This window comes from Jaculus jaculus, chromosome 3 (assembly GCF_020740685.1).
Source record: "Jaculus jaculus isolate mJacJac1 chromosome 3, mJacJac1.mat.Y.cur, whole genome shotgun sequence".
Lineage (NCBI taxonomy): Eukaryota > Metazoa > Chordata > Mammalia > Rodentia > Dipodidae > Jaculus > Jaculus jaculus.
The window spans coordinates 16849363-16864494 of record NC_059104.1 but is presented as its reverse complement, the minus strand read 5'-3'; the positions used below and the strand labels follow the sequence as shown (position 1 = coordinate 16864494).

Here is a 15132-nt window from a genome sequence, read left to right as displayed (position 1 = left end):
TAAGCACCCCTGAACACTGACCTCCATCACACTTTGCTCTGGAACATGGACCCAAAGGCTTTTCAGTGCTTGGGAAAGCTGATAAATCTCACCCAGTTACCAACCCCTTCCATCTCAAGCTCAGTACTGTTAAGTCTCTGTACATCAGTGTCCAAGCTGGAACCATTTTCACTGTCAATGGAACCGAAGGTATTCTTTTGGGCCAAACTTCCTTGAACGATGTTATGCTTGTGAGATTCTTACGTGTTGCTCACGCAGCTTAATTGCTTGCATTGCTGTGCTCAATGACTTCATTTTCCCTCTACTGTTGATGAGCGTGGCAATTATTTCTAGGCTGAGGCATTAGGATTAAGCTCCTAGGAACACCCCGAGTGAGGCTCTTGGGGAGTATGTGCACACACACTTGGAGAACAGTGAACACGTCACAGGGTGTGCTATCAGTTGACACATGTGCATCCACAAAGCCATGCAGGCGTGTTCCTTGACTGGTATCCTTAATCTCTTTGATTTCATTTTAGCCATTCAACCTTGTGTCTCTGTGGGTTTGTGGAGGGCACAGTATTAAACTGCATTTCTCTGGTGTGATGGTTAATCTTAATTTGTCCAGATTTAGAATCATCATGGAAACAAGTACCTGGGTGTGTCTGAGGGGTGTCGGAGACTGGGAAGACCCACATTTAACTATGGGTGGCGCCGTTCCATGGGCTGAGATCTTGGACTGAATCAAAAGGAGGGAGCTGGATGAGCACCCGCCTTCACTGCTCTCCGCTCCCTCACTGGGGACAGAATGTGACCAGCTGCCTCAAACACCTGCCACCACATGCCCCCCCCCATGATGGACTCTGTGACCTTAATCTGTAAGCCAAAGTAAACCATTCCTTCCTTAAGTTCTTCTTGTTGGTTGGATATTTGGTCAAAACAACTAAAGTAGGGCTGGAGAGATGGCTTAGTGGTTAAGCACTTGACTGTGAAGCCTAAAGACCCTGGTACAAGTCTCGATTCCCCAGGACCCACGTTAGCCAGATGCACAAGGGAGTGCATGCATCTGGAGTTCGTTTGCCGTGGCTGGAGGCCCTGGTGTGCCCATTCTTTCCCTCTCTGACTTTCTCTGCCTGTCACTTTGAAATAAGTAAACAAAAAAAATTATATAAAAAAAAACAACTAAAGTAACTAATTCACCTAGACACCAACCAAAGTGAACACTTTTCCACTTAGTGGTCACTTGGAAATATCTATATCTATATCGTAATTCTAATGCAGGCATCTATCTATCTATCTCTCTCTATATATGTATGTATATGTTTGCATTAGAATTACTGTACAGCATGTTAAAACAGAATAGTGATTCCCACCACCAGAGGTTCCATTTCAGAAGATCTGGGTGAGGCCCAAGAATTCACATTTTTCACACGTTCCCAGGTAAAACTGCTGACCCAAGGACCACAACTAGAGAGCTAATATTTTTATAGTGTTTTATGTAATAGCAACAGATGTTTCATGTTAGTTTAGGCCAAAGTCATCTTTAAAAACTTTTCAAAACCCTCAAACATGTCCTACTTGCTCAAGTCTGGAAGCGTAAGTGAATATTCTCTCTTCCGGGAGGGAAAGACAACTGTTTCAGGCTGTCTGCCACCCACACAGACTGACTCAGAATACACTGTTTGCTACGCCTCAGTAGCCGAGAATAATAGCTGACAATGGAACGTGTGTGTGTGTGTGTGTGTGTGTGTAATTTTAGAGAGAGACAGAAAGAGAGAATTGGCATGTCAGGGCATCAGCCACTGCCACTGAACTCCAGACACTTGCGCCACCTAGTGGGTATGTGTGACCTTATTCTTGTGTTACCTTTGTGAGTCTGGCTTACATGAGATCTGGAGAGAGATCGAACATGGGTCCTTAGGCTTCACAGGCAAACTCCTTAACCACTAAGCCATCTCTCCAGCCTGGAAGATATTTTCTGATTTCACAAAAGCTCAGTGGTTGTCAGCAAGGACACGAGTCAGCCAACCCTCTAGGAATCAGAGTACAGATCTCTGGCAAGGCATGGTGGTGCACACCTTTAATACCAGCACTTGGGAGGCAGAGATAGGAGGATGGTCATGAGTTCGAGGCCACCCTGAGACACCATAGTGAATTCCAGGTCAGCCTGGGCTAGAGCAAGACCTTACCCCCCAAAAAACCAAAACAAAGTATAGCTCTCTGGGGAGGGAAGCTGTCACCTATCTCAAATGCATTCTGTTTAATGAAACATCCTATGATGATTTTAAAATAGAAATAGAGTAGAAGCCTGTTTCCATGACTGCCTTTAATCTCAAAAGACCAATGAACACATATACATTCTGTTTCTATACATTTAAACAGACCTTATTACTATGGTTGTTGTCAGCTCCATCTTCTGAAACACTAGCCATACATTCACAGACAACCTGGCGTACGTGACTTACTGAACTAAACATTAAATGTAGACTTTGGAATACAAAGCATCAAACAGTCGCTACATTGAATGGGTTTGGAGAGGGGAGGGTTGTGTGTGTGTGCTTTGCATTTCATTCTATACAACATTGTTTCTTTCTGCCCATAAGTCTAAAACCCTGCTATATATGGGCATTTATGTATGCAACCATATACACACGTGTGTGTGTGTGTGTGTGTGTGTGTGTGTGTATGCATACACATATGTATGGATATATATATACACACACACACACACATATGTTAATATATACAACTTCAGACTGGCTTATTACAAGAGTCCATCGTAAGGGCCCAGTTTAAGCCATGACAGTCAAACCTGTAGTGACTTGAATGCAACATATCCAATAGCCACCACCAGCAAGAAAACTCAAGACCTGTAGTTCCAAGGCAATACAGCAGGTCTTTGGAAGTACTGTGCCTGGCTGATTCGCCAATCAGAAGGACCTCAAGACCTGCTATTAGTGGTGAGAAGTAAACGAATTTAGTCAGGCTCGTGAAAGTGAACCTTCTGGGCGCATCCTGAGAACGTAACACGTAATTAGAGCCAGCGTCTGCCGTGGGGTCCAGGGTTTCTCACTGAGTCAGGAGAGCCTATGCATGCACTTTGGAATGGGTAACCCAAAAGGCTTATAGTCAACAGAAGGTTTGCCTTCTGTGAGCCCCAGAAATGCAAACACGCAGAACACTGCATATGTTAGGAGTCAGTGTTGGAGGTCTGGCCTTTGGGGAAAGACCACCACGCGGAGTCCGTGACTGCAACACCATTCCGTGTCCCAGTCACACAAATGTAGAACGTGAGGAACATTCACAAGTCTGACTTTCATCATCAAACCACCAATCAGGGCTCCCATTCAGAGAAATCATCTTCTCTCCTTATTGTTTTTTTTTTTTTTAAGAACATAAATGTCCTTTTAAGACCTTAACTATACATCTTCCCCCCCCCCCCACTCTCCCAACCATAATGTCACTTATAGTGTTTGTTTTTCCTATGAGCTTGAACCATACTACTTTATCCAGAGGTCTTGGAGGTGGTGGTGGAAATAACAGGTCTTAGTCATGTCAAAGAAAGTAGTGAAGCAAAGTGGCAACGTCACACTGTCTTCAAGTAAACAGAATCCCTGAAATCACTGGAAACTAACATGTACTTCTGCAGGACACAGGAAACACAGTGTGACAGCTTTCCTTATACAACAAATGCCCTTTGGCTCTGAGTCTATTAAGGCACACAACCTGGTAGACAGCTTTTGTTGGTGGCCTGCACCTTTGGTGTACATTTTTTTTTTTTTTAAAGAACAACTACATAACATTTAAATAGAACAAGCAAATCATTTTGTTACAAACTGAAATCACTGGATAAAGTTGGGAAACAAAAAAAAAAAAAAAAAAAAAGTTAAATAAAAACTACCATCTTGTATGTGTAAATATTTGTTGCTAGTGTAAAAAACTACAATGTAGTTTGTATAGTGCAAAAACTATGGGGCAAGGCCTTCAGAACAGACTTGAAATCTTGGGTGGAATCACAGTGCTGTTTCAAAAATCGTTAAGGCTGAGGGCTGTCCATTGGAAGTGTTCATACCCACGGGACCGGTGTAACCAATATCTGGATAATTCCTTTTGAAGTACATCTGTGAAGAGGGAGCAAACACACACACACACAAAGTGATTAAAACTTTTAAAATCTTCCTCTCCAAAGCAATGCATTTCTGAATCTATATGCATATATATATATATGTATGTATATTTTATTTTTCTTTCTTTATTTATTTGACAGAGAAAGAGGGAGAGAGAGAGAATGGGTGTGCCAGGGCCTCCAGCCACTGCAAACAAACTCCAGACATGTGCAACCCCTTGTGCATCTGGCTTATGCGGGACATGAAGAATCGAACCTGGGTCCTCAGGTTTTATAGGCAAGCATCTTACCCGCTAAGCCCTCTTTCCAGCCCCTGAGTCTATTTCTTCATGGAAAGGAAAGGAAACATACCACCCTCAGACATGTAATTAAAACACAGGCTGATATGCACCGCGGGGGGATTAGTCCCACTAAGTCCCTCAGCAAGGCTGAGCTGAAGGCCGATAACTTGTAAATCCACTTGGGTCCTGATCACTTTGATTCACAGATATACTTTTACTACTCCATTAAATTGATAAGCAAAAATCATTTTACTGACTCAAAACCAAGAGATAAATTAAAAACAGGGTGACAAAGAGGCTGGGGAATCCAGCATCTGGACGAGGGTTTCTCATTTTCGCGCATAAAATGAACACAATAGATTTGGATGTTAATATCAGGTTGTAATCCCTACATTTTACAAACTCTGATTGACAAGCATTGAAACGCTGGCGTGTATGTATGAAATATCCCGGCGTTTAATTTTTGCGGCAAAGCAGTCATAGGGCCCATAGAAATGTGATCTGTGTGTGGGTCACAATAAATGAAAAAAGCTTCAACAATGACCCAACCAAGCAACTTCTCTAAAATGTAAGATGATACCAAATAATAGCACAGTTCTTTGCCGAGCCTTTGAGTTCCTGAATTCTACCAATTTCTAGCTGAACTAGAAGAGATACAGGTTTTCTGATAAATGTATAATCAGACCACAAAGAAAGTGAAATGCTGTCAGGCTTCTGTGTTCCATAGTCATCAGCTTTTAGGAGCTGTATCATATCTACCTTCCTTGACAGACACGCATAACAAAATGAAATAATGTCAAGGCTCATGAGCTCTTATCTCCAAATGTGTTTGGGAAAAAAAGGACTTCAAATGTAATTTTTTTTTTCAAAGAAGAATGTGAAAAGTTTTGTTTGAGTCTTTAAAACAGAAAACGTATCATCATCTCGCTGAGCTGACACGTGTCATAGTTGGAGCTTAGTCATATGATTCAAATCCACTTTATAAAACCTGACCCTAAATACATCTGCGGGCACCATCAACACAGTTATCACTGGAAATAATGGACTTCACATGCAAGGAGAAGGGTGCAGATATCAACCTACATATTAAGTATACCACCCTTTTTCTTGGGTTACTTGTATTCTTTAACTCCCCAAATATCCCAACATAAAAAATTTAATTGTGAAAATGTCATTTAAGAAGAAAAACAAATTTTCTTAACAATGCTGGAATCCCACTTAGAACAAACTTGAGACCATTTTAATTATAACTGTTTAAAACTATGACTTTCTTAAAGTATGTGTGTATGTGAACTTCCTATCATCCCTACCCAATCAACTTTTTTATTTTAAAGTTTTTAAACAATAGTTTATTTAGCTATTCTAGAGAGAGTGAGAACTAGGTAGGTAAGGAGAGAGAGAGAGAGAGAAAGAGAGAGAGAGAGAGGGAGAGAGAGAGAGAGATGGAGTGAGTGGACCACAGCCTCTAGCCACTGTAAATGAACTCCAGATGTGTGAACTATCTTGTGCATCTGGCTTACATGGGTCCTGGGAAATCGAACCTGGGTCCTTTGGCTTTGCAGGCAAGTGTCTTACCTGCTAAGCCATCTCTTCAGCCCCAGCTTCTATTTTTTTCTAACAGGTGATGAAATCAGTCAGGTGACTGACACTCTATCAGGGGTCCTTGTGCTTCAAGCTAAGACTGGGACAGAGGGGTCCAAACTCAGCTCTCTTGGATTTACTGCGGATCCTCCCAGAAACTACTTAGCCTGCCTCTGTGCTGGCTGCCTTGTCTGTAAGGTGAGATAACAAAGACTTACCTCATAGCAACTAATTGATGGCTGCAAACAGGCTGGGTTAAGTGCTGGCTGTGTTTACGGAGGCTGCTCGGGGAGGCAGCCCCTTGGTACACAGAAAGTAGAGTATCCCTCAGCTGAAAACAAAACAACTGAGTCCTTTTTGTGGAGTTTTGGAGAAGGATCTTTTTTAAAAAAATTTTATTTTGTTTTATTTTTATTTATTTATTTGAGAGTGACAGAGAGAGAGAAAGAGGCAGAGAGAGAGAGAGAGAGAGAGAATGGGTGCGCCAGGGCCTCCAGCCACTGCAAACAAACTCCAGACATGTGCGACCCCTTGCGCATCTGGCTAACGTGGGTCCTGGGGAATTGAGCCTTGAACCGGGGTCCTTAGGCTTCACAGGCAAGCGCTTAACCGCTAAGCCATCTCTCCAGCCCCGGAGAAGGCTCTTTACAGAAGCCCAGAGTCATAGTTGAGACACCATTAATTTAGTAAACTAGGAGGCCAAAAGGCTTAGCTGTAGTCTGAAACAATGCCCTACCCACAGCTATACTGTTTAGGCAAAACTCCTTTTATTCAAAGGTGACACGTAGGGATAGTAATGAAAGGAGGTGGCTAGGGAGCTGGCTTAATTCAGCGAAATGTTCTCCTCATGGCACAAGGACCCAAGTTCAAGCCCCAGAACCCAAGTACAGATTCTGGGCATGATGGCATGCACTTTGTAATCCTAGTGTTGGGGAGATCAAGACAGGTGGATGTCTGTCACTGGTCAGCCAGTCAGCCTTATTGGTGAGCTCTGGGCCAATGACAGAGCTTGTCTCATCAATGGACAGCATTACCGATGAAAGAAACCTGAAGTTGTCCTCTGGCTTCCAGACACACATACATCCATGTGCATGAACACAGCACACATATATGTACACACACACATACCCATGCATAAAAGCAGTGAAAGGAACCAGGCATGGTGGTGCACGCCTTTAATCCCAGCACTCGGGAGGCAGAGGTAGGAGGATCGCCATGAGTTCGAGGCTACCCTGAGACTACACAGTGAATCCCAGGTCAGCCTGGGCTAGAGTGAGACCGTACCTCAGAAAAACAAAACAAAAAAGAAAAAGAACAACAACAAAGAAGGCAGAGATCATATCTCAGGGCTGTACCATGTACAGAGGACACGCTTGGGATCTGATAGACCGTTAGAGGTATGTGTGGCAAGTGAGAACGAGCTGAAGGCAAGAATGCTCAGTGTCAGTTTCACTTTGAGTCAGGTTACTTTGGATGCAAGGCTAAAGGCGGTCAGTGAATCGCAGAGAGATTACCTGAGTGGTAAGAGAGGCCTGTATAGTGTTCAGCTGTCTAAACAGAAGCCACATCAAACGAACCAATGTAACAACAGACAAGACCTATATCATGGAACTAACACAGTATATCTAATAAATAGTCACACACACACACACATATGCTTTCAAAAGACGGTATTCTATATTGTTGATGTTTAAGGACCCCTGGAGTTCTCTGTCTAACCAGTCTAGCCTAACTGGTGAGCTCTGGGAGAATGACAGACTCTGTCACAAAAAGAAGTGGTCAGCAATCCTGAGGATTACACCTGGAATTGCCTCTGGCCTTCACATGTGTGTACACGCTCGCACGTGTACCTGCATACACATGTACACCCACAAACACCCATTCATACAAGCATGCAAACCCCACAAGAAAAAGAATGAAACAGACTGGGCATGGTGGCGCGCACCTTTAATCTCAGCACTCGGGAGGTAGGGGGGTTGCCGTGAGTTCGAGGCCACCCTGAGACTACATAGTGAATTCCAGATCAGCCTGGGCCAGAGTAAGAACCTACCTTGAAAAACAAACAAACAAACAAAAAAAGAATGAAATAACTATATGTAGTAATCTAATTAAACAGTAAAAATGTAAGGGAGGGCTAGCGTTCACCTCAGAAGCAAAATGTGTGTTTAGCATTCACAAGGATCTGGGTTCAAACCTCACCACACACACACAAAAACTAAGGGACAGTGACTTCATGTGCTTCATGACAACAAAGTCTATGTGGGAACATACTCTTGTTATGCACACCGTATGCCAACAAAACCATAGGCAGTGATGCCAGCAGGGGACAGGAGTGGCAGAGTGACTGAATATTTTATGTATTAAAGTTTGTTAAAAAAAAAAAAAAAGCTGTAAGTTTGCTGGGTGTGGTGGCGCACTTCTTTAATCCCAGCACTCGGGAGGCAGAGGTAGGAGGATCACCTTGAGTTCGAGACCACCCTGAGACTACATAGTGAATTTCAGGTCAGCCTGGGCCAGAGTGAGACTCTACTTCGAAAAACAAAACAAAGTTAAAAAAAAAAAAAAAAAAAAGCTGTAAGTTTTAGTTTTGTCATGTATCATCTGCTAAGTTGGTTATTACAAACAGCTTGTTAATTATTGTTATTCCAAATAGCCTCTAAAGCTACCTGGAAGATCTCTGGAGGATGTTTTGTTATCATCAAGAAAAAGGTGTTGAAAAACCAAGAAAAAGAAAGAAAAGAAAAAGGTGTACAGCCTTCTGAAAGCCAATCCCACTTCTGTCTTCTCGGGAAGAATTCCTGAGCACTTGTAAAACGCTTTTTCTATTATTCAGAACACTTGAACCTCTACCAGCTTGGCTGACACCCACAGGTACGAGGCAGCTGGGCGGCACCGCGGGTCCTGAAGCAGACGGAGACCCTGAGAGACAGTGTCTCTTGGCCTTTTCCAACAGACCCAGTCCTAGCGTCCATAATATTAGAACTGATGACTTCTCGTGTGGATAAATGGCAGCTCTGTGATCCAGTGGGAACAAAGGAAGTGTGGAACACTCAATGGGGTGGATTTCACTGGGGAAGAGAATGATTGACATGCATCCTTCACTAGGGGCTGAATGATGTGGTAGTCCTCTCCTTCTAAAGTCACATACAAAGTCCCTAAACCCCAGGACCTCATAATGCAACTGTATTTGGTGACAAGATCTTTAAGGAAGTGGTTCACAATATCTTCAGGGTGGGCTGTGAAGAGATGGCTCAGCAGTAAAAGGCGCTTGCTTGCAAAGCTTGGCGGCCTGGGTTATATTCTCCAGTACCCACATAAAGCCAGATGCACAAAGTGGCCGGACATGGTGGCGCACGTCTCTAATCCAGCACTTGGGAGGCAGAGGTAGGAGAATTGCCATGAGTTCGAGGTTACCCTGAGACTACGTAGTGAATTCCAGGTCATCCTGGGATAGAGTGAGACCCAATCTTGGGAAAAAGAAAAGAGAGAGAGAGGTCAGGGGCTGGAGAGATGGCTCAGGGCTTAAGGCATTTGCGGGCAAAGCCTCACAACCCGGGTTTGATTCCCCAGTATTCACATCAAGCCAGATGCACAAAGTGGTGCATACATCTGGAGTGGCTAGAGGGCCTGACACACCCAGTCTCTTTCTCTCTCTCCTTGTATATATATTTAAAGACATCAGGAACACTATGGAGAGGAAGAAATAAATCACAAAGGAGACAAAGGGAGAAGATAGCTGTACGGAAAGAGTCCTCAGGGGAAGTCTACGCTGTCAATCCCTCACCTGGGATGTCCAGCCTCCTGAAGTGCCAATAGGTAAGGCACCTAGACCAAGGTCCAACAGACCAGCATTCCCTGAAGCTGCATGCATGCGGAAGGTATTCACAGCTCCTTTTACGTGGGTCATCTCCAAAGGCCAGGAAACAAGCGACTCAGTACCAAGAGCTTCAGAAAGGTATGTACGTAGTCAAGAATATGGGCCTAGGAAGTACCTTTTTCCAGATGTGAGTCGGCTCTCCAAAGGACTGAATTCTGATCTCGGAAAAGCTTGCTGATCTAGACTAATCTGCACGGCGTTACAGTTCACGGTGATACAGTATGTGATCTCCTATATGTGAAAGGCTGATAATCCAGACAGCTTGGTCTCCTCAGGGGACCATGTACGTTCAGAAAGAAAGTTGGGGTTTTTCAGCTCAGGCAGGGAATCAAGATCTGTGTTTTCCTGTGTCTTTTTGGAGAGGGGACCCTCACCACAAGTGACATCGGAAATCGAGAAGGACATTCTCTCCCTGTAGATAGATGGAGGGCAGGGCCATGCTGGGTACCCAATGAAATAAGGGGTGGTGTTTTCAAACACAACACAGACTGCAACGCCTACAGCCATGCATCAACCTCCTGTTCTCCATGGACCCTTGCAAGATGCCTCATATATGCTAAGTGCTCTACCACTGAGCTTCATACGTGTCAAGCCCTGGGTTCAATTTCCAAGAGCACAAAATAAAAACTGGGGAGGAGGTTTTGACATCTCCATGGAGGAAAAAGGCATTTTTAACAAAAGCTTATTTATTTATTTGCAAGCACAGTGATAAAGAGAAGAGAGACAGACATAGAGAGAATGGGCACGCCAGGGCCCCCAGCCACTGCAAATGAACTCCAGATGCACGTGCCACTTTGTGCATCTGGCTTCACATGGGTCCTGGGGAATCGAACTTGGGTCATTCAGATTTGTAGGCAAGCCCCTTAACCACCGAGCCATCTGTCTAACCTGAAAGAAGCACTTTGAGAAATGCTGGAGGAGTCAAGATCCCTGGCTATACAGAGATGTCTTATGAGAGGGAAGCTTGAGCTGGGCGACACTCTAGAAATGGGAGAATTCTGTATAATTGACATCTAGAAAAATAAAGCGCCCCAAGGGCAGCTTCCTGCCTCAGTTGGATACAAAAAAGGAGAAAATTCAGAGCACAGATATTGGGGACCCTGAGGCTCAATTTAAATCCCGACTCTGCCAATCATTTGCTAAGTTTGTGATGCTGGGCACTTTCCTTCTTTTCTCTACGTCACCACTTACACAGGTATATAATGTTATCTGTATCACAGCATGGCACATACCAGCTTACGTGCAAACATCTCACCATCCCCACCATGACTCACTCCATGAACTGAGCGTCTCTCGACTTTTCCATTCCTATGTCTATATCACCAGCGACTATAGTTATGCAACATACTTGTTATAAGCAGTACCCGGCAAAATATGTTGCGAACACAAGCATTTGCTTAATTTGGAAAATGGCAGTAAGACTAGACCGAGTATTAGAAGATACAGCTCCTCTATTCCTCCCCCAACTTTTTTTGAGGTGCTGGGGATAGACTCCAGGGTCTCATGTATTCTATGCAGGTATGCCACCCCTGAACTACATCACCAGGAAACATGAGAAAGGATGGACCAGACTGAATTGTTCATACAAGATAATGGAACAATTTTTTTAATACTTTATTTTTATTTATTTATTTGACATAAGGAAGCACACAGAGAGAAAGAGAGAGAGAGAAGGAAGAGGAGGAGGAGGAGGAGAAGGGAATGGGCATGCCAGGGCTTCCAGCCACCACAAACAAGACACGTGTGCCACTTTGTGCATCTGGCTTACGTGGGTCTTGAGGAATTGAACCTGGGTCCTTTGGCTTTGCAGGCAAGCACCTTACCTGCTAAGTCATCCCTCTAGCCCCATTTTTTTTTTTTTAATTCTGTTGTCTTCAATAGATATTTTAAATTTACTCATACACACACATCAAGCAATTCTGCTCTACCTATGATGTTAACAATCTGGGAAATACACGAGAAAATCAAGATGGAAAATTACGCCTCACCATGTAGACAGTTGGCCGTCTCCCTCCACAGTAAGCCATACATACAACAGACAAAACACCCACCTCCTTCGCTCCTTTCCATCCATGTGACCCCACCTTACAGAACTCCTAGGGAGAACTGAGTGGCTCTAGGGCACTGGGAAAGTCCCTCGAGCCACAGTGTGTTTAGCTGTAGTGACATTAACATGGTACCAGTGTTGCCGGGAAGATCACAAACGACCTGAAATGTCTTCGAAGCTTTTAAGCCTTCATAAAAACTAGTCAGATTATTTATCTAAGCTATGATAAATTCCTGATGACAAGTTCAGCCTCTAGAAGGGACAGGAAGAAAATCAAAGATGCCTTTGGGCCAAATCCTAAACAACAAAGAATCAGGACAGAAATGTAGAGCCAAAGCAACAGTAGGAAAACTCTTTTTTAAAAAAATATTTTGTTTTTATTTATTTATCTGACAGAGAGAAAAGGGGGGCAGAAAAGGGGAAGAGAGAGAGATGGAGAGAATGGGTGTGCCAGGGCCTCCAGTCACTGCAAACAAATTCCAGACATGTGCGCCCCCTTGTGCATCTGGCTAACGTGGGTCCTGGGGAATCGAACCTGGGTCCTTTGGTTTCGCAGGCAAACATCTTAACCGCTAAGCCATCCCTCCAGCCCAGAAAAATTCTTTACAAATTATAAAAGGGCAACCTGGATGTTTCACTGGTAGATCTATCTAGAATAAACACCCTACACTTTCTCCCTCAGCACCTCAAATTGCCTGGCTGCACCCGGACCTCCCTCGCATCTCAAATGTGCTAAATAGTAGTAAGAAAGACATGTGATGGGTCTGCAAGGTGCATTTTCTCCCTCTTAAGCACACCTGCTTGCATGTGCACGTGCCCACGGCCCTTCCCTCCCCCAGGGTGCCTCTGCCAAGTCCTCACAGACTTGACTTCAACCGTGAACCATGAACGTGGTGAAGCTTCGTCTCTGGAGGCTTATAATTGCAAAGGGCCACACAGTGCTTGTTACCAGAGCCCCAGTGCCAAATGGTAAGGAGGGAGCTGCAGAGACAGACTGTAATTACAGCGCGCGGGCGCTCACCTCTTTTGCTGTCTCAGTAAGGGCCGTGGCTTCTCCTTTGCCCAGCTGTTGTACCATCTTGTAGAAGAGGCTTTCCGTGTTCTGCAGCAAAACATAGGGCTCATCATATTCTTTCAGTCTTCCTGAATCCAAAACCTGAGGATCAGCAGAAAGAAACCCATTGAGACACAATGCTCCTAGGCCACGTATTATAACTCAGACAATATTTCCGAAAAGGATAAGGGAGAGGGGGTGGGGGGAAGCTATTTGGGTGGTTGGTCTGCAGGGTGTTTAAGTGGTTTGATTACCCTGTTCTTCGAAGCAAAGGCCTCACCTGATCTTTTATTATTATAATGTCATAGGAAAGGAAGAAAAATATGCAAGTTCTAGACTCGTATTGTGAGTACTGAGCACTACGGGGCATTTTTATATTCTGCCAAGGGTGTTGGGAGTGGTCATGAGTCGTTCATGCTTTCCAAAGGCTCCTGGTGAACTTTGAGCACGGCATAAGCATTCGGAGTTGGGAGACTTCTGGATCAAAGGAAATGAAATTAACGTATCTAGAAGGTAGGGTAATGTTGGGCAAGCTGTATGAGATAGAAACCATGCAATACTGGAGAAGAAGCATGTGTTGAGATAATTTTTTTAATATTTTATTTATTTGAGGGGGTCAGATTGAGAGAGGAAGAGAGAATGGGAACACCAGAACCTCTAGCCACTTCAAACCAACTCCAGATACAAATACCATCTTGTGCATCTGGCTTACGTGGGTACTGGGGAATCAAACCAGGGTCCTTGGGCTTTGCAGGCAAGGACCTTAACCACTAAGCCATCTTTCCAAGCCTGAGATATTTTCTTGAGGGTCCTGGCAGGGCTGGAGAGATGGTTTAGCGGTTAAGCGCTTGCCTGTGAAACCTAAGGACCCTGGTTCGAGGCTTGGTTCCCCAGGTCCCACGTTAGCCAGATGCACAAGAGGGCGCACGCGTCTGGAGTTCGTTTGCAGTGGCTGGAAGCCCTGGCGCGCCCATTCTCTCTCTCTCCCTCTATCTGTCTTTCTCTCTGTGTCTGTCGCTCTCAAATAAATAAATAAAATAAATAAATAAATTTAAATTGAGGGTCCTGGCAAGGCGGGCTGGCAGGAGTGACAAGGTTAAGTTGCATCATCAAGTCATCCCAGGTACATTGCTCCCTGAATAAATGACTGGCCAAAAGAGCCATTACCCAAAGCAGCTTGGCCACCATTGCTCTCTACAGAAATCTCTAGAAATCTAATTCCCCCTCCCCCCCCACTGGCTAAGACTAGAGAAGCAATTCAGGAGCTGAGCTCTGAAGTTCACACAATCCACATAGCAAGCACACTGGGGCAGGCCAGCCTGAGCTGCTAAGAGCCCTGAATGCCCCTGTCCCAATTTCCAATCCTTGCATCCTCCTCTCGCTTTCCTTAACTGCCTGCCTTTTAGCCATTTCATCGCTCGTTAATACGTCCATTGGAAATTGAAAGGTGGAGGAAGGTGCTCTTAACTCTGCATTTCTACTTATTAGTGGCTTTGGTTAATGGTTTCAGAAGGAAGAAAGAGTTGGAGACAATTGGACGCATGACGTCCCCAGGAAAACAGTTCTGATGTTAAGTGGTACTTAGTTCTTCGTTTAGGCTGTGTTTACAATAAATCCATCTTAAACAAATAGGCTGAAACTCCAAGCAAGAAATGGGTTGTTTTTCCACATGGAGATATTGCAGTTAATTCAGGCCCATGGTATTCAATCGGAAACATTGATTAAGTCTTATAAAGGGTATTTTCCTGTTAATCTTTTGTTTACTACTGTGAATCATTGCTAAGGGCAGCTTTCTCAAAAGAGTTCAGAAATAATTGAATCTGTCACATCCACATAATAATTAAAATGTCCTATAATTTGGCATGTCAATTTAGATGCCCCAAATGTGTAATTTTATTTAAGCATTGCATTACAGAGAAAAACCACTCCTCCTGACGTTAAAGAAGGGGAGAAAAGCATTTTTAAAACTACAGGTCTCTCCACTAAAGACTAAGTAAGGGAATCAAATTACCTTACAAAATGAACTTTCTAGTCTGTAAAAGCAACAAGCTAGTTTTTGTTTTTTTTTTTAATCACTTTCGAGGTGGTGGAGGTTGAGTTCTCTGACTGTGTAATTTGTAATGGAAAAAAAATACTACTATATTCCATTGTCCCTTGTCTAGCTTCCCACTACATTCATTCAACTTG

General features: G+C 43.9%; 1 protein-coding gene across 1 annotated transcript in view; it reads right to left on the bottom strand.

Annotated features, from left to right (window-relative positions):
• Positions 1 to 2286: 2286 nt before the first annotated feature.
• Positions 2287 to 15132, bottom strand: part of Abcc4 (ATP binding cassette subfamily C member 4) — a 287715-nt gene continuing 274869 nt past the window's right edge. Inside the window, exons 30-31 of the mRNA XM_045145529.1 lie at positions 12913 to 13047; positions 2287 to 4100 (exon numbers count right to left, since the gene is read on the bottom strand). Of these exons, the coding sequence (XP_045001464.1) occupies positions 3993 to 4100; positions 12913 to 13047 (243 nt within the window). The 3' untranslated portion in view covers positions 2287 to 3992. The remainder of the gene's footprint in view (positions 4101 to 12912; positions 13048 to 15132) is intronic.